Here is a 26,548-nt window from a genome sequence, read left to right on the forward strand (position 1 = left end):
CTCAAGAAAGCCAACCTCAAACTTAATCCCCAAAAGTGTACCTTTTTGGTAGATTCGGGAAAGTTTCTGGGTTGTTGGGTTTCAAAGGACGGACTCAAGGCAAACCCCTCAAAAGTTCAAGTCGTTCAGAACATGGCAATGCCGAAGTCCATACATGACGTGCAAAGGCTAACCGGATGTCTAGCCGCACTGAATCGATTCCTTTCCCAAGCAGCCGAAAAGCAACTGCCGTTCTTCAAGGTGTTGAAAAAGGCACCAAAGTTCGAGTGGGGAGCCGAGCAGAAAAAGGCCTTTGACGAGCTCAAAAGTTATCTAGCCGAGCTTCCTATTCTCTCCGCTCCAACCGAAGCCGAAGTAATTTTCTTATACTTAGCGGCATCAGATCAAACCATCAGCGCGGTGCTTGTACGAGAAGAAGGCCAAAAGCAGTTTCCCATCTACTTTACCAGCCGAGCATTAAGAGGTCCAGAAACAAGGTATCAACCTCTGGAAAAAATTGCTCTGGCATTAGTAAATGCAGCAAGGAGACTGCGGCCATACTTCTATGCTCACAAGGTATGCGTCTTAACCGATCTGCCTCTTCGGCAAGTTTTGACCAAGCCAGAAGCATCAGGCAGAATCGCCAAATGGGCCATAGAGCTGGGAGAACACTCAATCGAGTACCTACCTCGGAAAGCCATCAAGGGACAAGCCTTGGCAGATTTTCTTACAGAGGCCAAGTTCGATCAAGCAATCCCTGTCATTGCCGAACAGAAAAATTCTGCCAAGGCCGAACTAGCACAGCCCTTGGAATCCGAAGTAGAGCCGCCAGACTGCTGGAGCGGATTCGTAGATGGAGCTTCAAACAAGATGGGAAGTGGAGCTGGTATTTTACTCGTCGCTCCCAACGGACACGAGGTAACCTACTCACTTCGGTTCCTATTCCCCACTACAAATAATGAAGCCGAGTACGAAGCCCTCCTTGCCGGACTCCAGTTAGCGCAAAGTCTGCTCGTCAAATCTCTCAAAGTCCATTGTGATTCACAAGTCATAGTAAATCACATGTTGGGAACAAGTGAAGCTCGTAACGAGAGAATGAAGAAGTATTTGGACAAAGCGCAAAGCATCAGCCGAAGTTTCTCCTATTTTCGGATAATCCGCGTTCCCAGAGCGGAAAATAGCCGAGCAGATACCTTAAGTAAGTTGGCCTCAGATCCGAGCTCAAAGGCGGAAGAATTAATGCATCGAAGCATTGATGAAGCCGAGGTACATTCAGTATCCAGCTCGCCGAACTGGATGACGCCGATCTTGCAGTATCTGGATCAAGGACAATTGCCCGAGGATAAGAGAGAAGCTCGGAAGATCACGTGCCGAGCACTTCGGTACGAACTTCATGAAGGAGTCCTCTTTAGAAAGTCTTACCTCCAGTCGTTATTGCGGTGCGTAGGACCAGAAGAGACGGACTACATCCTCAGAGAAGTTCATGAAGGATCGTGCGGCAGCCACATCGGAGCTAGAGCTTTAGCTAAAAAAGTTCTAAGATGGGGATATTATTGGCCAACCTTGGTACAAGAAGCAGTGCAACTCGTCAAGACATGCCCGAAGTGCCAAATCCATGCAAATATCCCAAGGATGCCGCAGACCGATCTATCCACTATGCAAAGCCCTTGGCCTTTCATGCAATGGGGCATAGACATAGTGGGACCACTTCCTCAAGCTCCTCGGCAAATGAAATTCCTAATCGTTGCCGTGGACTACTTTACGAAGTGGGTGGAAGCTGAACCATTAGCTACGATAACGAGCTCAAAGGCATTGGACTTCGTCTGGAAGAACATAGTGTGCCGATTTGGCATACCCCACATCCTCATCTCGGATAACGGGACTCAGTTCACCGACAAGACGTTCAAGAATTGGTGCCAAGAGCTGAATATTCAACAGCGGTTCACTTCGGTCTCTCATCCACAAGCAAACGGACAAACGGAGGTAACAAATCGTATCCTGGTGAAAGGGTTAAAAGCTCGGTTAGAACAAGCCAAAGGACAATGGGTAGAAAATCTCCCTCAAGTCCTATGGTCCTACCGAACTACACCCACAACCTCCAACGGTGAAACTCCGTACAGTCTTGTGTACGGCACTGAAGCCGTAATTCCGGTGGAGATCGGCGTACCCAGTCCCCGAACTCTAAATTTCTCCTCAGAAATGAATGACGACGGACTGAGAGCCGAGCTAGATCTTGCCGAAGAAAGAAGAGAATTGGCATGCATAAAAGCAGCCAAGTACAAGGAGCAAGTAGCCCGGTATTACAACCAAAGGGTGAAGAAGCTACAATTTCAAGTGGGAGATCTCGTCTTGAGAAACAACGAAGTAAGCCGAGCAGAAAAGCTGGGCAAGCTCGAACCCACATGGGAAGGTCCGTATCGGGTGTCAGAAGTCCTCGGCAAAGGGTCTTACAAATTGGCTCACATGTCAGGAGAACAGGTACCCCGAACATGGCACATTTCCAACCTCAAAAAGTTCCATTTGTAAGAGACAGTCCGGTCAGTCAGTCTTGTTCAGTCAATGTGCTTTATTTGGTTTACTTGGTCTTTATTTGTCTCTGTGCGTTTTGTCTATATGCGTTTTGTCTGTCTCTGTGCGTGTCGTCTCTTACAAATGTTACTGAGGTATCTTGTTCTTCGAAGGCTGATCCCCTTCTTAGAACATATACAAGCTAAACGATTGTGAGTCAAAGCTTCTACAGAAGATACAAGACCACAATTCAGCTTAAACAAGCAGTTCGTCTGAAACGAGCTGCAACAAGCCAACGATTGCGAGTCAAAGCTTCTACAGAAGATACAAGACCACAATTCAGCTTAAACAAGCAGTTCGTCTGAAACGAACTGCAACAAGCCAACGACTGTGAGTCCAAGCTTCCACGGAGGATACAAGACCACAATTCGGCTTAAAAATCAAGCACTTCGTCTGAAACGAACTGCAACGAAAGTCCGATTCTCGCGATAAAACTTGCCTGAATTAGGACAAGGGAAAGTCCGATCCACGCGATAAAACTCGCCGAATTAGGACAAGGGAAAGTCCGATCCCCAAATTAGGACAACGGAAAGTCCGATCCGAGCGATAAAACTCGCCAAATTAGGACACAGGCTTAGTCCGGTCAAAGATGTTTATTTCATCAGACCAAAGACGAGTCCGGTCAAAGATGTTTATTTCATCAGACCAAAGACGAGTCCGGTCAAAGAAGAGTTCACTTCATAAGACCAAGGACAAACATCAACTTACCCCGTACCTTTATACAGAATGCCGAAGTAATTCACTTCGCTTTCCGGGGGGGGTAGTGATGGAGTACGTACTAACCAAGCCCAACAGCAGTAAAGCCCATCAGCCTAAGGCCCAAGAAAGAGTTCAGTTCGGCATGACTAAAGAGTTCAGTTCGGCACAACCAAAGAGTTCGGCCCCAGCCTACAGCTCGGTGAAAGCCAACCAATCAAACTCTGCTCTCAGGTCGGCATCAAGCTCTACTCTCAGATCGGCAAAAGCTGCTCGGCAATAATTCAGCAGTTCGGTCTCAGTATTCGACCGAACTGGGAGATAGTGGACTCATGCAGAACCTCCACGACCTCCACTACACCCACGATCTATTTAGTGGTGTCAAGCAGTCATTAACTCATGCAGGATAGTGGACCCATGCAAGATCGCCACGATCTCCACGACATCCACTACCTAGTAAATAGCTGCATGCCACGATCTTGGTCCTTTGTATAAATAGAACCCAGATCAGATAGATAGGGTTAGCTTCTAAACATTCTCTCGATCCCTAGAGATAAAATACAAAATAGCAAGTCTGTATTGTAAGCTGTAAGAAAACAGATCAAGCAATACAACTCTGCCCTCATTTCTTCCCGTGGACGTAGATTTACCTCAGTAAATCGAACCACGTAAAAATCTCTGTGTCATGATCTTTACTCTCTACCAGCATTCTACAAACACCAAAAATTCGCCGCTTCATCAGGGAGTAAAGTGGAAAATGTGGGTAGGCCTGGCCCAGAAAAGTGCTAATGCCTTCCCCTTTTTGGTTTCGAGAATTGTTTTATAATGGAAATGGGTTGAAGAAAGTTTGATTCTTGTGTTGTTTGTTGAAGGTGGTTTGATTCTGGTTGTTTGGATGTGAAGAAAGTCGGTGCCTTTGGATTTAGGCCACCTGCTGCACCGGACATTGCACACGTGTCTCTTTCCCAAGTGTCGAATTATGTCACGTCAATTGTGTCTTAATGAAAAATATATATATCGATTGGATATTTAAGCGGATATATTTCAAAAATATAGTACGAGTACTCTATTCTAACGTTATTTTAATACTTGAAATATTCGTATTGTCAATTAAAAAAGTGTAAACTCATTATTCATATTGGATTTGAACATCCGTGCCGAAGGCTCTGAACTATATTCACAATTGGTGTCAAGAAATCGAAGGCTAATGTAACGTTCCATTTGTATGGGCTGGCCCATGTAAACTTGATCACTACCCAATTGAAATTTGAATTCTAGTAAATAGGAGTATTTTTTTACATCACTACATGTTCATAATATTCATACTTACGAGAAATATAAAAATAACTCTATGTTTAAACCTTTCAACTGAATCAAATGTATAATTGACCCATTAAAAAGGGTTAGTATAATGCAAGTGGAATGATATCTATTCAAATTTGCAATTATAAAACACTGCAAATACATCACTTACAAATTGCAACATTATCTAGTGTTCTAGCATAAGTATAAAGTTGGTCGGTCTGTTTGAATATTTAAAGAACAATTAATAATGAAAATGTCATAACTACCTTAGCATTATAGTGCTCAATCACCACCCTTTATAAAATACTAACAAAACAAATCGTACAACTAAAATTTGAAAAAATATTTATGTTTATCACTTATTATTAAAATATACAAACTATCCAGAGTCAAAGTTGACCAAATATATTCCAACAATTGAAATTCGATTTATATAGAACTTCCTAATTAGAATGAAATCCACTCCATAAAACTAATTAATAAAATCCTATAAATAAAATTAATTAATCACGTTCATAAAACTGTGACAAGCTTATTTTGGAAAAAAGGAATAGAATATTAATTAGCCAATTAATTTAATAAGTTATGCAAATATATCGCAGTATTTTCACAAGTAGAAAAGCCAAAGTTGCTTCCAGAAAAAGTTGAAGCAACACGACTTATATCGCAGTCGAATCTAAAACGAAAGGCGCATTATCGGTTAACAGATCTCTCTCATGTCTCTCACACAAACACACACTCTCTCACTCTTAATTCTCCCATGGCAGATCTCTGATTTGCTGTTATAGTGAAGATATTTACGCTATCTCCGGTTCGCGAGCAAAACGAGGTAAAATCGGCACTCTTCCCGATTAATTCAGTCAATTTTAGTTGTTCGAGCTGAGATCTCACATCGACTGGCGTGATTCAGTGCTGGCAGTTCTCCGCCACTGATCCGGACCGATCCGGCGACAAATTATTGTGCTCTTTTGGCAGGGGATTGAGTTGAACTGAGTTGAGCTGAAGAAATGGCGGGGGCCGCAGCGGGTGGATTCGTGACTCGAGCATTTGAGTCGATGCTCAAGGAGTGTGCTCTCAGAAAGTACACTGCTCTGCAGGCCGCCATTCAGGCTTATATAGGTGCGTTCACGTGAAGAGCTTGGATCGTTTCTGCAGTAGTTTGGAATTTGATTCTGTTTTTATCAAGTGTTTGTTGTTCTAGTTTGTTAGTGAGCAGCTTCTCATGGTCGGTTGACTGAATGTAGTTCTGTTTGTTGCTTGAGTTTTCTTAGTTATCGCATTATAGAATTTGTTTGGAGCTGGATTTGAATGTGAAGTTTCAAATGGATTGCTTTTAAGTGAGTTCACTCGTGTCTCGGATATACTGGTTTGATTACTTAAAGGAGGACGTATAATCGAATATTTTGTTTGTAGTGTGGTTTCCCATGGTTCAGCCGGAAGCTAGTAAGTTATAAGCTGGGTTACTATGCAATGTCTAAGTATAGGTAACACTGAGAAATAAACTAACATGATTGGAGGAGGCTAGATGGCTGTGTGAGTTTTCAGTGTGTGGGCATAAATAACGGATGGTTGTCTACTTCCTTACAAATTACAATCATGTGAATATAGTACATAAGGATATAATCACACACATTGTATGGTGATGGTTACCTAACTTTAGAGTTGATTTAATATCTCAACGCTCATATGAAAGAAGATTAGTACTTGTCGACAGGGCTTCCATGTTCTAGTGCAACCAAAGCGTCTGAAGTATTGTGGGTACCAGTGATAACCTAATAGACGACTACGTAAAATTTGATTAGTGTAAAAAGTATTTTGGGTTCTTTGGGGATATGAGGATGTATGTGAGAGACGGATTTGTTTCTTTGATGATATGGATACAAAATTTTATTGAAAAATGATGTGATGGATGGGCAATTTGAGATTTTGATGTTTATCATGCGTGGGAGAAGGAAAAAGTTAGCTGTAGGATGAACAAATGACCCTTCCCTTTCCGTGGGTTTCCTTATCGTGAGTTGGTAGGTGCATTACAATCATCACCTTCCCATTTCTTTTCTGCAATCCAATTTTTGCATTTTCCTTTTTGGAGCTTTGCTGTGCAAGTACGTCCTATTTTGCTTTTGGTGGGAAATTATTGATGGTATGTTAGTACAGAGAAGATATGATTATTGGCTTTTTTGTTGATTCTTTAATCAATATTTTTTTTTCAGAGTACAGTTGTTTAAACTTTAAACAACTAGATGCACGTGATAATAATTTTTGTCTCTACTCTTTTAAATGTATTGCTGTCTTTAGAGACTGAAACGTTATGGTTATTGTTTCATGTGCTTTAAATTTTCAGACAATGGGAAGGAATCTGATCAACAATCATACACTAGTGAGACCAATGAAGCTCAACAAGCAACTTCGAAGAACAGGTGTTTTAACTACTGTGAGAGTAATCTATATGCTCTTTATTATGTGAAATTTGAACTTTCTTCCAACTTATCGTAAATATTAGCATAGAATAAGTGATAACCAAGTGTCAATTGTAATGTGGGAGCTGAAAGCAGAGAGAGAGATATATGATAAGGATATGCTGTCTTAGAATGACACAACATGCATTTAATTATGAGGGAAATAACAGAGTACTGAAACCAATGTAGATGCTGTCATGACATATATACATACATACACACTGGGCATCATTACTTGTTTTCTTTTGTTTCTCTAATGTGAAGGAAGAATTAGATGTCATAAATCTCTCCATGTACTGTGTGGCATAGACATAGGCCAAATTTTGAATTTATCCAGTTATAGTATTGGATAAGCATGGAAAGTCAGTTGAGATCTCCTTTATTCTGTGTCAATCATCAAATATTTATCCTGACACCATGTGCATATGATGAATAATATTCCTTTTTTCCAGTACTGTCTCTTAATCAATTCTTATATGGTTAAATATTTTTTGCAATAAACTTGTTGGATAGTTCTTCTGAGTCTGATACCGGGGCTGAAGAAGCTGAGCTGGGAACTAAGCAGTCGAATACAACTCCATCTTCTGTTGAGGATATAGAACCTGTTGGAAGAACTACAAGCAGTAATGTATCGGTCAGGATGGTCTTGGCAAATGCAGGACATACTTTATCTGGAGCTGAGGCTGAGCTTGTTCTGAATCCACTAAGGCTTGCTTTTGAAACCAAAAACACTAAAGTCGTGGAGCTTGCATTGGATTGCCTTCATGTATGTTGTCATTTTCTGCATAATTGTCGACTTACTTAAGTCCCATTTAGAGTACAAATTTAATACTGCCACTGCTTGTGTCTCTTGTATGTTTGTTTCTACATTACATATACAATGAGCTTTTCTCTATTTCAGCTATAGGCATGTTATTTGGCATTTTACTTACTCTAAATGAAAAAAAAGAAATATGATCCCTTTTTTCTATCTTGTCTTATTAATCATGAATGTCATGCTCTATGCATGACAAGCAGCTAGAAATCATTCTTCATGCACTTTCCTTTTCCTCTCGTCTCAATATAGAAACTCATCGAATACAACCACCTAGAAGGTGATCCTGGTCTTGATGGTGGAAAAGATGCACAGTTATTTACAGACATTTTCAACATGGTTTGCAAGACTGTGGATAATTCATCACCTGACAGGTATGCTAGTTAGCTGATTTAAACTGATTGTCTGAACCTTTGGCATTTTCTGTGTATAACCTACAAGGAAATACAAATGCAGTACTACTCTTCAAGTGTTGAAAGTGCTTCTAACTGCTGTAGCATCAACAAAGTTGCGAGGTATGTCGATTTGATTGTTTTTCTTATTGTGTGGTTTTCCATCATTGCATATATTCGTCTGCTGAGCTCTGGAAAATTAAGCATGATCTTTGTGGTATATTCTTTCCCTTTAACAATAAGAACAATATTAAGTAACTCATTGTTGTTCTTGTCTTGCCAAAATTAAGGGATGTGATAAATCGGTGGTCTAATTGTTAGACATTGCTCCAACAGTCATAGCTTCAAATATTTTATTTTCAAAGAGCTTGAGTTGGTGCTGGTTTCTCCTTTCTTCTATCTTCGGACTCCTCATATTTGTTGTATCTTATTCTTTACCCCAGCTTCACTCCCCCCCCACTTGGTTCTTTGGTTATTCAAATTATATTGGAATAGCCTTGAAAGGTAATACAGGTCAGTAGGTCACCACCATGTGCAGTATGTAAATTTTAATGATCCTTGGGTGTTGTGTGTGGACCACTCAATCTTTATTTCAACATTCCAAAAAAAAAATCACGAAACAGTTTGAATACTCGTGTTCACTTTCAACCCTGGCTCATGTTTATGTTTATGTTTGACCTCCAATGCGAAGATTCTTTTGTAAAGGTCTACCTGATTCACTGTAATCTATTGTTGATTAAGAAACAGGTTTTTATGTTTCATTGTATTTAGTTGGATCTGTTATTTTGCAGTCCATGGGGAACTGCTGTTGGCAGTCATCAAAATATGCTACAACATTGCTCTTCATAGGTATCTTTTAGATGTCACCATTATCAAAATTCCATTTGATGCATTATACAGTGACCATGACACATGACATTTTTTAATGTATAAATCTTTAGCAAGAGTCCTATAAACCAAGCAACATCAAAAGCCATGCTAACCCAGATGCTCAGTATAATTTTTCGACGGATGGAAGCAGATGCGGTATGCAGCAAAAGTTTCTCCTGGATCTTTATCTTTTTTGTTTTGTTTGTCTTTTCCACATGATGGACGAGATGGAGGAGAAGTATTTGTTTATTGTAGATAATTTCTCTTTGGTGATGCAGGTGTATTTAAATGAGACTGCAGTAGCTAACTCTGAGGATGAGTCAAAGACTGTGGTTGAAGAAGTGTCATCCAGTGATCATAATGAGCCAACTATTACTTTGGGTGAAACACTATCCATGAAACAGATAAATAGTACGCCTGTTGCTTCTGTTCAAGAAATGCAGAATCTTGCAGATGGCACTGATATAAAGGTAGGCTGTTACTCATATTGCTCTTTACCTGCCGATACAAACCTTCATTTCCTCTCACCAAAGATTTTGCATGTTTACTGTTTCCAGTTTCCAGTTTCCAGTTTCCAGTTTCCAGTTTCCGAGCTTCTGTCAGATTCATATGTGTTATACTAATTTTCTGGTGTAGGGTTTAGAGGCTGTTCTTGAGAAGGCTGTGAACCTTGAAGACGGTGCAAAGGCCACAAGGTAGGGTGACATACCAAAGTTGATGTTTTATAGTTTGAAGACAAGTTGTATAATTGTCCAATTTGTTCACACTATGAACCCTCAGACAGGGGCTTGCAGTGAGCAAACCTTGATTATTTATCTGCATCTTCTAGACATTACTTAGAACATTTCAATTCTGCTACTTAAAAATGCTATTTTGTTAGAGGGATGGTCCAAGAGAACATGAGTGTTGGACAACGTGATGCTTTACTTCTTTTCCGTACACTTTGTAAGGTTCGTGTTTCTATCATCTTCAATATTTTATAGTTCCAAGTTGTCTGTACCACCAGATTGATCAAATTATACAAGATGTTTGCAGATGGGCATGAGGGAGGATAATGATGAAGTTACTATCAAAACACGCATTCTGTCTTTGGAGCTTCTGCAGGTCAGTTCTGCTGATCTTCTGTACATTGATTATTGCATACTTGTTCTGGTGGTTTGAAGAAAGGAAAAGCTCTTCTTAGTTTCACTCCATCTCAATGATTATTGATTTTCATTTTTCAGTGATGCTAACTCTTAGAAACAATATTGTAGAATATATTCTAACCTTTTACCCTTGCTGACCATCCACCACAGAAAGCAATAACAAATTACCTCACTGTCTAAAAGAAGAATATATAGTGCATTTAAGTGGTTAGAAGAGCAATAACCTTTTTTTAATTACTTGTAGAGGGGCTATTTCTTTTCTTGTGCTCTCTGTCTTTGCAGACTGCAGAGCAAGGTTTCTGGTGTCTTTTTACTTACAGCTCTTGCTCAATTGAATTTTTTTTTTATTTTCACTTTTGAATTTTGCTCTAAAGAATTTTCGCCCGTGCTGAAATTAAACTCAACCCTCCATCTGTACGCCTATGGGTATTGGGTGGCAGCTTGCAGCAGTAACTAGATATCCTTTACCTTCAAATTGATGTTGCAAGGTTTAAGGAGTAATGCAGCTTCAATTGCATCTCTTTCTTGTCCTTCATGCACCCCATTTATATTTCTTTGTCCCCACTGATTGAGTGTGATACTTTGGTCAGAGTAGGAGGATGATACTCAGATATTACTTAAATACTTGTGTTTTCTTGTATTATACTCCATCCGTCCCATAAAAATAGGGACATTTGGGATGGCATGGGAATTAATACATAATTGGCGAAGTAAGAGAAAGGAGGAGAAGGGTAGTTAAGATAATGTTAATGGATAGTGGGACCCACATTATTATTAATGTTTAATGGTGGGCCCTAGTGGTATAAGTTGTAAATAAATTGATGTATATGAGTAATGAGTTGGGGAGAACTTTTGATAAATGGAAATGGGCTATTTTTATGGGACGGGCGGAAAAGGAAAGTGTCCCTATTTTTGTGGGATGGAGGGAGTACTTGTTAATGCATACTGCACAGTGAATAAGTATTGGCTGGATCTTTTAATTTTAAGCAACGGTGGTTTTCTCTACTTCGACAGCCTGCAATAAAAATCAGAATAAGGTGGTATCGTGTTAGTTTTTTTATTTATATGTGCTATTTACAATGAATCCAGGGTTTGCTGGAAGGTGTTAGTAACTCATTCTCAAGAAATTTTCAATTTATTGACTCGATCAGAGCTCACCTTTCATATGCATTGTTGCGGGCATCAGTGTCACGGTCTCCTGTAATATTTCAGGTATTATAGTTGTTTATTTCTGAAATTTTTTATTTGCTATGTTGAAATGTATTTTGCAGTACTAATAGGTTTGTCCCTGTCCCACTGCAGTATGCAACAGGAATTTTTGCTGTTCTTTTGTTGCAGTTTAGAGAAAGTCTGAAGGTATGACTGGTTTATTTGTTTCTTCTAATTGTAAGTACAGATACAATAGTTTTCCAATCAAAATATATAAAAAGAAGGATTGCTTTTCACTCGAACATATTTGAGCGGATTGCTTAATCATTACAGGCTGAAATTGGGGTTTTCTTTCCTGTGATTATTCTGCGATCCTTGGATGGCTCAGATCTTAACCAGAAATTTACTGTTCTTAGGTATGATTTTCTTTTTAAAACAATTTTAGTTTTCTATCATGATCATAATTTGTTTAATCAGGGAGCTTTTTTAGTTTTAAGTTGGCATCTTTACCCAGATGATGACTACTTTGACATATAATGGCATAGCATTTTTGTTTTAAAAGTTCTATTATAAATGCTAACATTTTTTCATCCATTTTAATTGCCAGGATGTTGGAGAAAGTGTGCAAGGATTCTCAGATGCTTGTTGACCTATACGTGAATTATGATTGTGATCTTGAAGCACCAAATTTGTTTGAAAGAACAGTATGTTTATCTCTTGAAAATAGTATAGCGTTTTGTATTTTATGCCATGTACCTAACTCTATGATCTCTTCTTGTTTAGATTGCCACCTTATCCAAAATTGCTCAAGGTACTCAAAATGTTGATCCAAAGGCCCCCACCACAACCCAGATAGGATCCATAAAAACATCTTCTATACAGGTATGTTTGGGCCTTACAGATCATTTTGAGGCTTGTGTTACCGTGTGTGTATGTTTGCTTGTTTCTAAATTAATAATGGGAATTTTGTCTTCAACATCACCTATTCAAGTTTGCTGATTGTTATTGTTGATAATTTTAGGGTCTCGTGAATGTTCTTAAATCATTGGTGGTCTGGGAAAAGTCTTACAGAGAGTCGGACAAGCAGAATAAGGGCAATGAGTCTTTTGAGGAAGACGTTTCAACTACAGGATCTGATGAATCAAAAACTAGGGAAGATCCATCAAGCAACTTTGAGAAGCTGAAGGCTCATAAATCCACCGTTGAAGCTGTGGTCTCTGAGGTGTCTTAACATGCTATTATTTTGTTTCTGTTAGATGAGGTCATTTGTACGAGCAGTGATGTCTCAGAAACATAGAGCTCTTTTACTAGCCGCTAATTGTTGTGTTAAACTTCCACAGTTCAATCGACATCCAGGTAAGGGAATACAACATTTAATATCCAGTGGATTGGTGGAAAAAACTCCAGCTGCAGTTGCTCAGTTTCTGCGAGATACTCCTAATTTGGACAAGGTGGAATCATGTTATTCTTTTGGAATTTGTGGTTATATGGGTTAAAAGTTTGCAGAGACGTATCTAACTGTTTCATACTTCCAGGCCATGCTTGGGGATTACTTAGGTCAGCATGAGGAGTTTCCACTTGCTGTTATGCATGCATATGTGGATTACATGAACTTCTCTTCTATGAAGTTTGACGTTGCAATCCGCGAGTTCCTTAAAGGGTTTCGACTTCCAGGGGAAGCTCAGAAAATTGACCGCATAATGGAAAAATTTGCAGAGCGGTACGTACTTTCTATTGCTCCATTTTCCTGTTTAGAAGCATAAACCATGCATGTGGTCCTCCTGCCAAAGGATAAGTTCTTCAAACACAAAAAAAAAAGAAGTCAAGATAGTGCCGTCTCACAAGCACTTGGGTTTTCCTTGGTGCCCCGACATATGCATATTGACACACTTATTTGGTGCTCTTCTTTTTGCTTAATCAATGCTCGACATGCCTACATTTTAACTGATCGTATTAGATAAAAAATCATTGCATGTTCAGTTCCAAGAATCTTTCCTGTTATTTCCAATTTGTGTTTAAATATAAATTTTATGCCACCCCCATTTTTAGTAAAACAGTAAAAAGATCTCTTTTGCAAGAAACCTTTAATAATTCTACATGCCTTATGGTGAATGTTGAGAGAGTTGTACAAAATATATTTAAGATCAAATCATTGTGTTATTTCGCTTATGTTGAAAGAACATTTATGCAAATTTCGTGGTTCTAATTCACTGCCACTAGGTTGCTTTTTTGATGTTTCATTACAGCCTTAAATGTTAACTAATGCTTCTAATTTCTTAATTAACCTGATTGAGATCATCAGGACTGCTCTTTGATTGGAAATTATTAATTTTAATCACAGAAATGGATTTATTTTTAAGAATGATTTATTCACATTCCACGTATTGACATATTGCATTTTCCACATTGAAATTGCACCAAGTTAGTAGGAGCTAGTATTTCCACATATTGACATTGCATTTTTTTTACAGCTACTGTGCAGACAATCCTGATTTATTCAAGAATGCAGACACCGCATATGTCCTTGCTTATGCTGTTATAATGCTAAACACCGATGCTCATAACCCAATGGTGTGGCCAAAAATGTCTAAAACTGATTTTGTACGGATGAATACCATGAATAATGCCGAGGAATCTGCTTCTCCAGAACTCCTTGAAGAGTTATATGATTCCATTGTTAAGGAAGAAATACAAATGAAAGATGATTCTGCTGGAGTTTTGAAAAACAGTAAGCAAAAACTGGAAGCTGAAGACAGGGGTCTCATCAATATTCTCAACCTGGCCATACCCAAAATAAGCTCTTCAACTGTCCCTAAGCCTGAGAATGATGCGGTTTTAAAGCAAATTCAGGCTATAATAAAGGACCATGGAGGAAAAAGGGGTGTCTTTTACACTTCACAAAGAATTGAACTTGTGCAGCTCATGGTTGAAGCTGTTGGATGGCCGTTACTTGCTACTTTTGCTGTTACCATGGGTGAGATAGATAACAAGCCCAGAGTTAGCCTTTGTATGGAGGGATTCAAGGAAGGTATACATATTACACATGTTCTTGGAATGGACACCATGCGCTATGCCTTTTTGACATCTTTGATTAGGTAATTCTCAATTTACAATTAGTTTCTCAGCTTGTAGATTGTGACTTGTAATTTCTTTGATTTTTTTAAATCTTTTTATATTCTATGCAGGGATCTTTTTTTCTTCTTATGAATTTGTCATGCTTACTTCCTTTATATTGAAAATATATCATTTCTATAAGTTGCCAATTGCCATGCGCAAAGATGTGCAACTTAGAGACCACACCCTCATGCAGCGGAAACAGATTTTGATAACAGATGAATTTACTATCTAATAATATGAGGATATACATGTCTGTCAAGAAAAGCTGCTAGATTCTGTAGTTTGCCAAGAAATAAGATATTTTGGCTATACGATAAGCAGCTGAACAAGTTGTCTTAACCATGATGTTTCTTAACTTTGTAACAACCTGTATTATTTCTACGATGCAATTTGGCATTAAAGAGTTTGTTAAGCATGGGCTAATGCTTCTGAAAATGAATTGTAGGTATAATTTCTTGCATGCACCAAGAGATATGCGTGGTAAAAATGTGGAAGCTCTCCGCACTCTACTTGCTTTATGTGATACAGAACTCTATGCCTTCCAAGACTCTTGGTTTGCCATTCTAGAATGCATTTCCCGGCTTGAGTACGCAGTATCATGGCCTGCTATGACTGCAACTATTATGCAAGGATCAAATCAGATCTCTAGGGATGCTATTATTCAATCTCTGAGAGAGCTATCTGGAAAACCAACTGAGCAAGTGTTTGTTAATAGTGTCAAATTGCCCAGTGAGACAGTAGTGGAGTTTTTTACTGCCCTGTGTAGTGTATCTGCAGAAGAATTGAAACAGATTCCAGCTCGTGTGTTTAGCTTGCAAAAAGTTGTTGAAATTAGCTATTACAATATGGCTCGTATACGCATGGTAATTTTTTCATCTACTGAATTTCACTTACTTTTGTCTTTTAGTTGCTACTTTGTTGGGTCAACTCAACTCTTTCTGGGTATTACTTATCCATAGTAGTTTACTTATCTATGATACTATCCACTTGTTCAGTTATATCTTCAGTATCTGGATGCTTTGTATCAGTATGCTAATATTATCCTGCCCACACAGCATAATTCTGACCTTAATAGAACTGGCTAAGGTGATAACTTGAAGCACTGTTCTGGAAAGAAAATAGTGTGGAAGTGCAATTTGTTATGTCCTATACTCCTATGCAGCTGTAAACAATCAGCACCCATGTTTTGTCAGCTATACTAAGCATTATACATTCTCATCTTAAGCACTCTGAGAGTCCAAACTTTCTGAGTTTCCATCTGTTGTACTTCCATCAATATCAGCTTGTTTCTCACCATCTCAGGCTGTACCCATATCTTATGGTATCTGATAAAGTTCCACAGTTACTTCCCAAATACAGCTTTGCACATAACTTTTTTTAATTCGTCTCTCTAACCATTTTAATTTACTTAATATATGCAGGTTTGGGCTAGAATTTGGTCTGTCTTGTCCCATCATTTTATATTTGCTGGGAGCCATCCTGATGAAAAAGTTGCCATGTATGCCATTGATTCTCTTCGGCAACTTGCTATGAAATATTTGGAGCGTGCAGAACTTGCGAACTTCACTTTCCAGAATGATATTTTAAAGCCATTTGTGGTTCTCATTCGGAGTAGCAGAAGTGATTCTATACGGAGGCTTATAGTTGATTGCATTGTTCAAGTATGTCTGCTTATCTTCTTTTTGTGTCTTTTTTAGCTTTACTGCTGTTTGGTATGAACATTTTTTTCTGGGGTAACAGATGATAAAATCAAAAGTGGGAAGCATAAAATCCGGCTGGCGGAGTGTTTTCATGATTTTCACTGCTGCTGCGGATGATGACTTGGAACCCATAGTTGAGAGTGCATTTGAGAATGTGGAGCAAGGTGGGAACTTTATTTCCATTATTTCTATTGAAATTACAGTAGCAGTTCTATTTTTTTTTTTTCAAAAAGTCATCTGACTCTGAGTAATGGTGCAGTTGTACTGGAACACTTCGATCAGGTTGTTGGGGATTGCTTTATGGATTGTGTCAACTGCCTGATTGGATTTGCCAATAATAAAACTTCCCATCGTATAAGTTTGAAGGCCATTGCTCTGCTCCGCATTTGTGAAGATCGCCTTGCAGAGGTACACCATATAATATACATATTTGGTCATGAGAGTCCTTTTTTCTCCCCTTTGGCCTTACAGACAATATTTTATTGCTTATATCTTTTCTTGTACCAGGGCCTTATACCGGGAGGTGCTCTGAAACCCATTGATGCAACTGCAGATGAAACTTGTGATGTTACCGAGCATTACTGGTTCCCTATGCTGGCTGGTCTCTCTGATCTGACTTGGGATCCAAGAGCAGAGGTCAGAAATTGCGCACTAGAGGTTTTATTTGATTTGCTCAATGAAAGAGGCAGCAAATTCTCATCTTCGTTTTGGGAGAATATATTTCATCGGGTTTTGTTTCCCATCTTTGATAACGTGAGATATACTGGAAAAGAGAGCTCTATGTCATCTGGGGATGAATGGATTCGAGAAAGCATCGTTCATTCACTACAGTTGTTATGCAATCTTTTCAACACCTTCTACAAGGTAGTCCATGTACAATAAACAGTTGAAATTATTATTTCTATATTGTGGTGTCTGTCTCCTACATGGACCTTAATTTATGCTCATTTTTCTAAGAAATCTATCTGTGTATAATTTCTATGTTTGTTAGTGATTAACAAGTTACTGTCCGATGCTGAATTTAATCATGTGGTAACTTAAATAGGTCTGTTAATCTGAAATGGCTCCCATGCAATGAAGATTATGTTTTTTATGAAGTGAACTATGTGAATGTATCTGCTTCTTGTGTATTCTCTGGTCAATTCAGTTGAAAAGTAAGGGAATCTTTGAAAATAATTCTATGTGGGAGGATTTATGATTAAAGTAGCATCGTGAATCCCTAGCAATAATGAATTTCTGGTTTAATTTTTAAATGACAGAAAATAGAGTTTTCTTTTGTTCCGGATTGGTTGGCCACCTTGTCCCCTATCTGTCATACTTTGGTCGGTTTATGTTATTAATTATAAAGTTTTTCCTTATCTATGACAGTTTTGTGACAATTGAGATCTTTCATATGTAGGATGTCTGTTTTATGCTGCCTCCACTGCTGAGCTTACTGTTGGATTGTGCCAAGAAAACAGATCAGTCAGTAGTCTCAATATCTCTGGGTGCATTAGTGCATCTTACTGAAGTTGGAGGTCATCAGTTCAGTGATAATGACTGGGATACTTTGTTAAAAAGTATAAGGTGCACATACATTCTATTTCCCTCTCTTTCTGTGACAAATGAAAACGCACGCACACACAATTACACGTACACATACACATGTACCCCACTGCTCTCACACATAAATAGATGGTCAAACATGGATTGATAATTTGTCAACTCCATTCCTTCTATTGATGAAGGCATTTTGGTATGTATTCGTTGATTTTACCAGGGATGCTTCATACACTACTCAACCCCTTGAGCTTCTCAATAATGTGGGATTCGAGAACACCAAGCATCATAACGTATTGATAAGAGACTTAGACAGCCCTTCACGAGTACCTATTGGTAGTTATTTATCTAACCATCATGATACTGTCTATGAAAATGGGAGTATGATGGGAAGAGATGCCATTGCTAATGGAATTCCAGGGGAACCCAATCAAGAAATAGTGCGAGCAATAGATATGGAAGGATCTGAAGGTTTGCATCTTGAAGTGTATAATGTTTTTTCTTAGATAACCATATGGAGATGGCATATTACCTGTATCAGAAGCTGAATGTCTGACATTGCTTTCTGTAGGCACAGCGTCACCATCTGGACGAACCAGACCTACTGATGGTGGAGTCATTCAAAGGAATCAAACACTAGGACAAAAGATTATGGGAAATATGATGGATAACCTATTTATGAGAAGTTTTACCTCTAAAGCGAATAACCATACACCTGATGTATCACAACCGTCTTCTTCATCCAAGGTTGGTATTGCACCAATAGTTTTGATTATAGCTATGCCTGTAGTTACGTGTCATTTGATAACTGAGTACTCTTGGCAATATATCTTATAGAGGCTTGTAAGTAAGCATATCATGGTTCTACTTTAATGAAGTTACAACTTATCAAATTAAGAAATGGAGCATAAAACATATTTGTTGTGTTATGTATTCATAAGTCATGGCATAGATTTTTATGGTTAATGCCACTTGATCACAAATTGGATTAATACAAGCCTATTTCTTACTTTCAAGATAAGCTATTTGAGTGCTCAAATTATCAGTAACCTGGTATATCATGAGTTATTGTTGTCTTTCGTTACCCATTTCCCACAAAATTGCCAAATACCAAATCTGTTGCTATTTGGTGCTATCTGGATTGTACCAGCTTTCCAAATAAATGAAAATTGCATCATCTTGGTACTGAATCCTTTTTACTTGTGGGCACTTTAAACGACATATATCTGGCTTTGACTTTTCTTTTCTTTTTTTGCTTGATCTGCAGCTTCCTGATTCTATTATGGAGTCCGATTCCAGAGATGACGAAGAAAGTCCTATCTTCGGAAAAATTAGGAGTAAATGTGTCACACAGTTGTTATTGTTAGGTGCAATCGATAGTATTCAGGTATTACAATCTGTTTCATGAGCATTTTATTTTAGAATAATGATGTCCCTATTCTTCATTGCAATTGATATTTTAATTCTACTGTGCTTAATTATGTATTAATTGCTTAATGCTATATCCTCTAGCAGACTTGCAAAATTGTGAAGTATCATCAACTCCTTATCCTTATGAATGTTAACTTTGCAGAAAAAGTTCTGGAACAAGTTGAATATGCAGCATAAGATCGCCATTATGGAGATTTTGTTCTCTATCTTGGATTTTGCTGCCTCTTACAATTCTTTTAGTAATCTCAAATTGCGAATGCACCAAATTCCTGCAGAAAGGTTGGTTGATTGTGCCTCAACTTCAAAAATAAATGTCATTCCTTGAGTTGGTCAGTTCCATTAATGTGTGAATTTTCCTGAATAGACCACCACTGAATCTTCTCCGTCAAGAGTTGGCTGGAACTTGTATCTATTTGGATATCCTACAAAAGACCACATCTACAGCTGATATGCAAAAAGAGGAAGCTATCAAAGAAGATGAAATTGAAATAATTGCCGAAGGAAAGCTTGTGTCTTTTTGTGAGCAGGTGCTGAGAGAGGCATCTGAATTTCTGGCTAGCATGGAGGAGGCATCAAACATGGATGTTCATAGAGTTCTAGAACTTCGATCTCCAATCATTATCAAGGTACGACATGTGTCATGTATAAGATGCGAGGAAATATGCATGTCATCTTCACGGCTTCTTGCATTTAGTTCTTGAGGAGGCTGGTCAACAATATTGGTGCCTGTATCTTGAAAAACGAGTTTTTATTACTTATCATGTGTTCAATGTGTCTCAAATAGTGTTCAAATTCATTTGAGGATTTTTATATATCACCCTCCAAGGTGATAGTTTTTCAAACTGCCACATACTGAGCTTGATTAATCGTATTCCAGGTGCTGAAAGGCATGTGTGAAATGAATGCGCGGGTTTTCAGAAGTCACCTGAGAGACTTCTATCCTTTGATTACGAAACTTGTCTGCTATGACCGGGTAAATTCTGAGCCTTACATGAGTTTTGCTAGTTCTGAAGTGTGTGAGAGAGAGAGAGAGGTGATATTCAGTGTCTTGTGCCCAACAATGTCTGCCAAGCTTATTAATGGAAAAAAAAATCCCCTTTTACAGATGGAAGTTCGTGGTGCCATCACCGATCTTTTCAAGATGCAATTGGGAACGCTTGTACCAGCCAGCTGAAAGAGCGATATCAAGTGTCAAATCCCTACAGTTTTATGCTATGGTCATGGTTATTATCATGTGTTCTAGCATTCGTGCAACGAGCCCCTTCCTCATATGTAAGTTCGTGGTGCCTTTTCGAGGTGTGCTGTTTAGTCGCTGTTAACATAGGATTTCTTGTTGTAGATAAAGATCAGAGGGTTGTCTCCTCTTCTTCTCTGATGGATTTTACTTTGCGGCTTATTTTGCTTCAATATTTCGGCTTGTCTGTTGGTTCTGTCTGCACTATAAATAGCTTTGGAAGAAATCGGAGTTGGATACATACTATCGCCTCATTTTTTTATGTTTTAGCAATTTTTTGTACTATAATTTTGTAGAATGATGAAATATAGCACTCACAATTTCTGGCCGATTTCTTTATAAAGTACATCTATTATGGAATGGAGCAAGTATCATTTTGATGTTGTCTATACTGTGATGCTGTAATTATTAAGTTACAAAAACGTTTATAAAGGGATTTAAACAATTGTTTTGTGATGCTCTCTCTCTCTCTCTCGCACATACAAACACAGTTACCTTATCAATTTGTGATTTATTTCCTGCACAAAATTTGAATTTGGGCCTATGCACTTGAACTATTACAAATATGGGCCTATTCAGTAACACTGACTCAGGCCACTCAATTACTCAAGCTCAATATTTGAGATTGAATTTGATGAAGATTATTCAAGATTAGTCTTGTCACATGAAACAATCAAATAGTATTTCCTGTGTATGGCTAATCTCACGGCATTATCTCGAGATTAAGCTCCGACCAAGACCATCTAATGAGTAACATATTATGAGGCTAATCTTATCTAATCCATCATATTAAACCTAATTGTTAGAGCGAGAATTCAAACACTAGTGATTTATTTTTCCCTCCTTTCAAAAACAATAGGCCAAAAAATAAAAATATCACTGGAAATACTAGAATGTAATTAATTGAGGATTGACCAAGGCACGAAGTCCAATCTCTATCATGACAGCTCTTGGCACTCTCTTATGAAAAGAGTAATAAATAAATGAATTGAAAGTTATTTTCATTTTAAATAATTACATTGTGATTGAGTAGCTTTATTCATTTAAATTTCAAAACCCATTCACTGAAGCTAACTTATTTAACACTTAACGCCTAAAAAAATACATAAATACATTTATTAAAAGAAGAGCATTTAAAATTGAATTGTCTAAATAATTCTGACTGCAGAGTATTCGATTGGTCCAATACAAATATATTTGACCAGTCAAGCTGCTACATGCTACAGCAATTGAATTTAACCTTAAGTCTAGGAAATATAACTACCCTATATATTAAGGTGGACTTAGCTAGGATGGAAATAAATTGGACGACAATATTTAATTATTTGAGTTTGACCTTTTTGTTTTTATTCTACAAAAATAGTATTAGAATCTTTTTAATTAGTTACATATTATACACAAACAAATTAGTTTGATGTGGTATTATTAGAGTTAGAATACAGCTATAGTGGTCACATTCATTTATCAAAAGTGTATACTTAAAATTACCAAAAAAATACTTTATGAAAGGCGTGTTAAATAACAGTATTTAAACTCGACAATCAAAAATAGGTATTTTTCTATCATCTCATTCGATCTGATTAATAGTTTTTATATTCACTCCATGTTTTCTGTTATTGTTTTTATCGATAAATAAAAGGAATAATATGATTTGCAAGCCTTAAGTGGGCCATACAATTATTGTCCGATAATTGATTCGTACAAATCAAATTCTGTCATTCTAAATTAATATGATTACAAATTACAAATTTGCAAAAAAATAAAGAGCTTACTATTTTTACACATGTTTAAAGCTTATCATAATATTGTTATCCATATTTATAATTAATAACTTAAACTTAGTCAATAACGCATTAATCGTGAAACACACTCTATTATTTCTAAACAAAATTATTTGATTTTGAAAAGGCTCAATAACATAAAGAAATTAATCCAAAAGACTATAATTACTCACGTACCAAAGATCTTGAAAGTTATTTATGTTAATAAGACTCCCATCTCATAATAATTACTCCATAAACTAAAAGTATAATTAATTTTGCTATTGATGCAACTATATAACGTACACATATAGCATAATTATCAAGGAAGTTAACTGATTATGGGATCGTACATGTCCAAGAAACTCAAGAATTTACAAAACTATTAAGCCCCTTCTAATAAATATGGGTAGGAATATAGTGCAAGACCTAAGTTGTACGTTAATAAGGGCCAATTTGTGATTTCAAAGTTATAAATACTAGTAGTATTTTTTTGCCAACTGCCAAGTAAAGTATTAAAGCCTCTACTTGTATTAACCATTACATGACACACTTTGGTAATGCAACTAATACAGTACGGGTTTTGATCCATGCAAAACCATTCTTAATACAAAAATGCAGAACCAAGCATACAAAAGTCATTTTTAGGTCATTGTAAGCTTATTTTTACGTCATTATAGTAAGGATGACATAAAATGATCTTAACATGACCTCAAACCCAAAGTTTATAATATGACCTAAAACTGTTTTACAATGACCCTCCGTGTTTTTGTTTAATTATTGACCATTGGATTGTCAAATCTCATGGTCAGAATTTGGTCTGGATTTTGTATTGAGATCAAGTTTTGTATTGATCATTTTCCTATATATATATATATATATATATATTCAATTTTAAAGCATTAATATTTTTAAAAGTATTTTTACTTCTTTTTAATAAATTTATTTATTTTTATCATTTCTCAATTATTATAATTTTTTTAGATAATGAATCTTTTTACCGAAAAAAATAATGACATATTAAAAGGAGGATAAAAGATCGATTATGAAACTCCAAATCAATATAGTAATTATTTATTATACCCCAAAACTGAAAAAATCTGGATCCGTCACACTTCCTACAAAAACCACAAACTTGTAGTCCCATGTTCTTGGTCACAATTTATGAGGTACTAAAAGCAATTGCAAAAAAATAAAATGTAAAATAGTGTTCATAATATATATATTCTCAAATGCAAGACACCAAATACATCTTCTAAAGAGCACAAGCTAGAAACCCTAAAATGAGATAGCTAAGCATCAAAACTTGACTACCATAAATAGCCAATTAGGGATAGGGCAGATGACCCTAAAACTATGGGAATTATCCCACAAATATTAACTCCCCCACTCTCACCCACCCAAGATTATTATTACAACATCAAAAAACACAAAAAATTAAAAAGAATTAAAAGGAAAGGTCATGTCACGACACTAGACAACTCGCTCTCAAATCTCTGCACTCTGAATTCTGTAAGATAGTCATAGTGATTATACTTATACCTTCTTCCCACCCTTACCCACCCACCCCACCCCATCCCACCCACCTTCTGCATTACAATAATTCAATTTTCACAAGCTTCTTCCAATTTCAGGGTGATACATACACACACACATTTTCACACACACTACACTATTAGTGAGTGAGTGATATTTCCCTTATGCTCTAAGTTTCCACTCCATTAGCAACATTTTCACTTCACTTTTCTGCCTTTTCTCCCCCATTTCCATAGCCTCTGGCCTTGGGGGAATTTCCTCCGCCTTCACCTCCCTCTCTCTCCTCTCTCTCTCTCTCTCTCTCTATATATATATATATATAGTTAGATTAGCTAACACACACACTCTCTCTCTTCCCTCTCTTCCGAAGCACCATCTTTATATGCACTTCACATTTCAAGATTGCACCTCAAAGAAACACCCTTTTTGCACCCCCATTAAAAGGATTATATCATCATTTCATTATCCACAAAAACAACTACTATCACTCCTCACAATTTCTGTCTCACTCTAGAATTTGATCTGTTTTGTCAAAAGAGGGGAAAAGGAATTGAAAAAAGTGATCTTTGACCGCAGAAATCGAGGCACGTTAGATTTGTCAAAGAAGAAGAAGAGAGACGGGTTATCAACAACTTTTATTCTGCCTAGGTATACTATTTCATATCCCTTTTCACATTCTCTCCTTTTTCTTGCTTCTTTTTCACTACATATACATTTTCCTATATGTGTGTGTGACAAAAGGAAACAACTGGCTTTTCTCAAAAGTCTCATTTTCACAGGTAATTTTGAAGTCACCTCTTTGTGTGTGTGTGTGTGTGTGTGTGTGTCGAGATTTTGGCTATTAGTCACTCACTCACATGTGAAAATTGGATGAGGATCTAAGCAAGATCTGTTTACAAAAGACTAACATTGATATCAAAATAATAAAGCAAAAGAAAAAAAATCTCACTTTCACGAGATCCAATTCCAAAATCTTACTTTCTTCTTCCACTTTTTTTATGTATTTAGGTACTAAAATAGAACCCTAAAAACACTAGCTAGCTTCCCCTCTCTCTCTCTCTCTCTCTCTCTCTCTCTAATTCTCTCTCAATCAAGAAATAGCACTATGAAAATCTTGAGGAGGGTTCTGGTGTATTTTTTGAGAGAAGCCCACTCATAAAAATGAAATCTTTTACACTCCCACATAATAAAAATGAAATCTTTTACACTCCCAAATATGTTTGAGATTTCAACAATCTGCAATTCCAAATTTTCTTGTGTGTTTTCCATCTATATTTTGTCACAAATCACCAGCCCTGAACAGGAGGAAATATAGGTATAAACATAATTACTTACCCCTCTCTATTTCTCCATTTCTCTCTCTACATATATATGTATGTATTTATGAATGTATTGATTGATTAGATGGAATTATATGGATGAAAGAATTGACAGATCCTAGGAGGTGTAGAAAATATAGGGCAGGTATATGGGATTTCAATTTCCAGATATAGTTTCTTTTCTCAAAAATTTCTGTGTTGTTTTTGTGTTCCATGTTTGATTTCAATCAACTTTATTGATTTTACCTATTAAAAGCTGTCAATGATTTGGTGGTCAAGCTAATTTTATGTCTTAAATTAAAAGCTGTCCGCTTCAATCATGCTCTGATACAACACTGTAATTTCTTTTCTCCAAATTCATGAATTTTAGCAACTAGGTCTTCCTTTCAAGCATCCATCTTATATCAATTGCATAATTTCTCCTTCCTTCTTCAATTGTCACACCAAATATATTTTCCTCCCCATCCATTTCTCATCCAAACTACTTAGTTTTCTCAATTTCACCACTTAGTTTTATCATCTCGTGCTTTATCAATTTATCATATCAAAACCTCTTTCCCCTCGCAATTTTTTATTTTTCATAACAAATTTTTTTCTAATTACCTCTTTCTCCTTCAAAACGGCGTAACATTATCGTCTCGTGCTTTATCAATTTATCATATCAAAACCTCTTTTTCCTCGCAATTTTCCATAAAACAAATTATTTTTTTTCATATAGCTAAAGAAAATGGCATCCTCGTCCACAACCTCGCCCTGCGCGGCGTGCAAGTTCCTCCGGCGCAAATGCCTCCCCGAGTGCGTCTTCGCGCCCTACTTCCCGCCCGACCAGCCGCAGAAATTCGCCAACGTGCACAAGGTCTTCGGCGCCAGCAACGTCACAAAGCTCCTCAACGAGCTCCAGCCCCACCAGCGCGAAGACGCAGTCAACTCCCTCGCCTACGAGGCCGACATGCGCCTCCGCGACCCCGTCTACGGCTGCGTCGGCGTGATCTCCCTCCTCCAGCACCAGCTCCGGCAGCTCCAGATGGACCTCAGCTGCGCCAAATCCGAGCTCTCCAAATACCAGAATTTGGGGCTCCTCCACCACCACCACCACCAGGGGATCAACCTCGGCCGCGACCACCACCACTTCCACCACCAGCTCTTTCCGGTGACCAACCAGCAGATGATCAGGGCGTTCGACGGCGGGAGCGGCTACGACGCCAGCAGCCTCCTCGCCATGAACATGTCCGCCAGCATCGGGCAGCTCGGGGGGTTCCAGCAGTCGAGGGCCGCGGGGACGGCGCCGGATGGGAGGCGCACGCCGGTGGAGCCGTCTTAAATTAATTAGGGTTTGTATAATGTTTTCTTTTTTTGTTGTTGTTGAGGATTTTATGAGAGAGGAATGTTAGTTATATTATTATTAATATAGAGGTAAAGGAAATCACATGACCTAAGTTTTATTTTTATTTTTATTTTTATTAATTGTTGCTGTTTTTTTGTGTATTTTCTGAACTTTATTATTACTATTATTATTATTCAATATTTGTTTTGTGATA

General features: G+C 37.6%; 2 protein-coding genes across 3 annotated transcripts; both read left to right on the top strand.

The window, feature by feature from the left end:
• Positions 1-5,217: 5,217 nt before the first annotated feature.
• LOC121761192 (brefeldin A-inhibited guanine nucleotide-exchange protein 5-like) lies at positions 5,218-20,755 on the top strand. 2 transcript variants are annotated; one of them, XR_006041951.1, is made up of 35 exons: positions 5,218-5,377; positions 5,459-5,667; positions 6,890-6,965; positions 7,518-7,770; positions 8,071-8,192; positions 8,275-8,333; positions 9,002-9,059; positions 9,152-9,236; positions 9,359-9,550; positions 9,717-9,775; positions 9,961-10,030; positions 10,116-10,184; positions 11,315-11,437; positions 11,528-11,581; positions 11,708-11,790; positions 11,982-12,078; positions 12,158-12,256; positions 12,396-12,596; positions 12,715-12,825; positions 12,910-13,094; positions 13,846-14,469; positions 14,937-15,354; positions 15,913-16,152; positions 16,232-16,355; positions 16,451-16,599; positions 16,699-17,055; positions 17,591-17,757; positions 17,951-18,201; positions 18,302-18,477; positions 18,998-19,117; positions 19,304-19,440; positions 19,526-19,787; positions 20,039-20,134; positions 20,267-20,433; positions 20,501-20,755. XR_006041951.1 is itself a non-coding variant. In XM_042156800.1 (34 exons), the coding sequence occupies exons 2-34, from the start codon at positions 5,556-5,558 to the stop codon at positions 20,333-20,335; spliced, it is 5,298 nt and encodes a 1,765-aa protein (XP_042012734.1). In that variant the 5' UTR covers positions 5,218-5,377; positions 5,459-5,555; the 3' UTR covers positions 20,336-20,755. The 2 variants fall into 2 exon arrangements, 1 of the variants encoding a protein (XP_042012734.1); XM_042156800.1 differs by having other exon boundaries at positions 20,267-20,755.
• Positions 20,756-23,785: 3,030 nt separating this feature from the next.
• LOC121761666 (protein ASYMMETRIC LEAVES 2-like) lies at positions 23,786-26,548 on the top strand. Its single transcript, XM_042157301.1, has 2 exons — positions 23,786-24,339; positions 25,729-26,548. The coding sequence occupies exon 2, from the start codon at positions 25,738-25,740 to the stop codon at positions 26,329-26,331; it is 594 nt and encodes a 197-aa protein (XP_042013235.1). The 5' UTR covers positions 23,786-24,339; positions 25,729-25,737; the 3' UTR covers positions 26,332-26,548.

This window comes from Salvia splendens, chromosome 13, assembly GCF_004379255.2.
Source record: "Salvia splendens isolate huo1 chromosome 13, SspV2, whole genome shotgun sequence".
Lineage (NCBI taxonomy): Eukaryota > Viridiplantae > Streptophyta > Magnoliopsida > Lamiales > Lamiaceae > Salvia > Salvia splendens.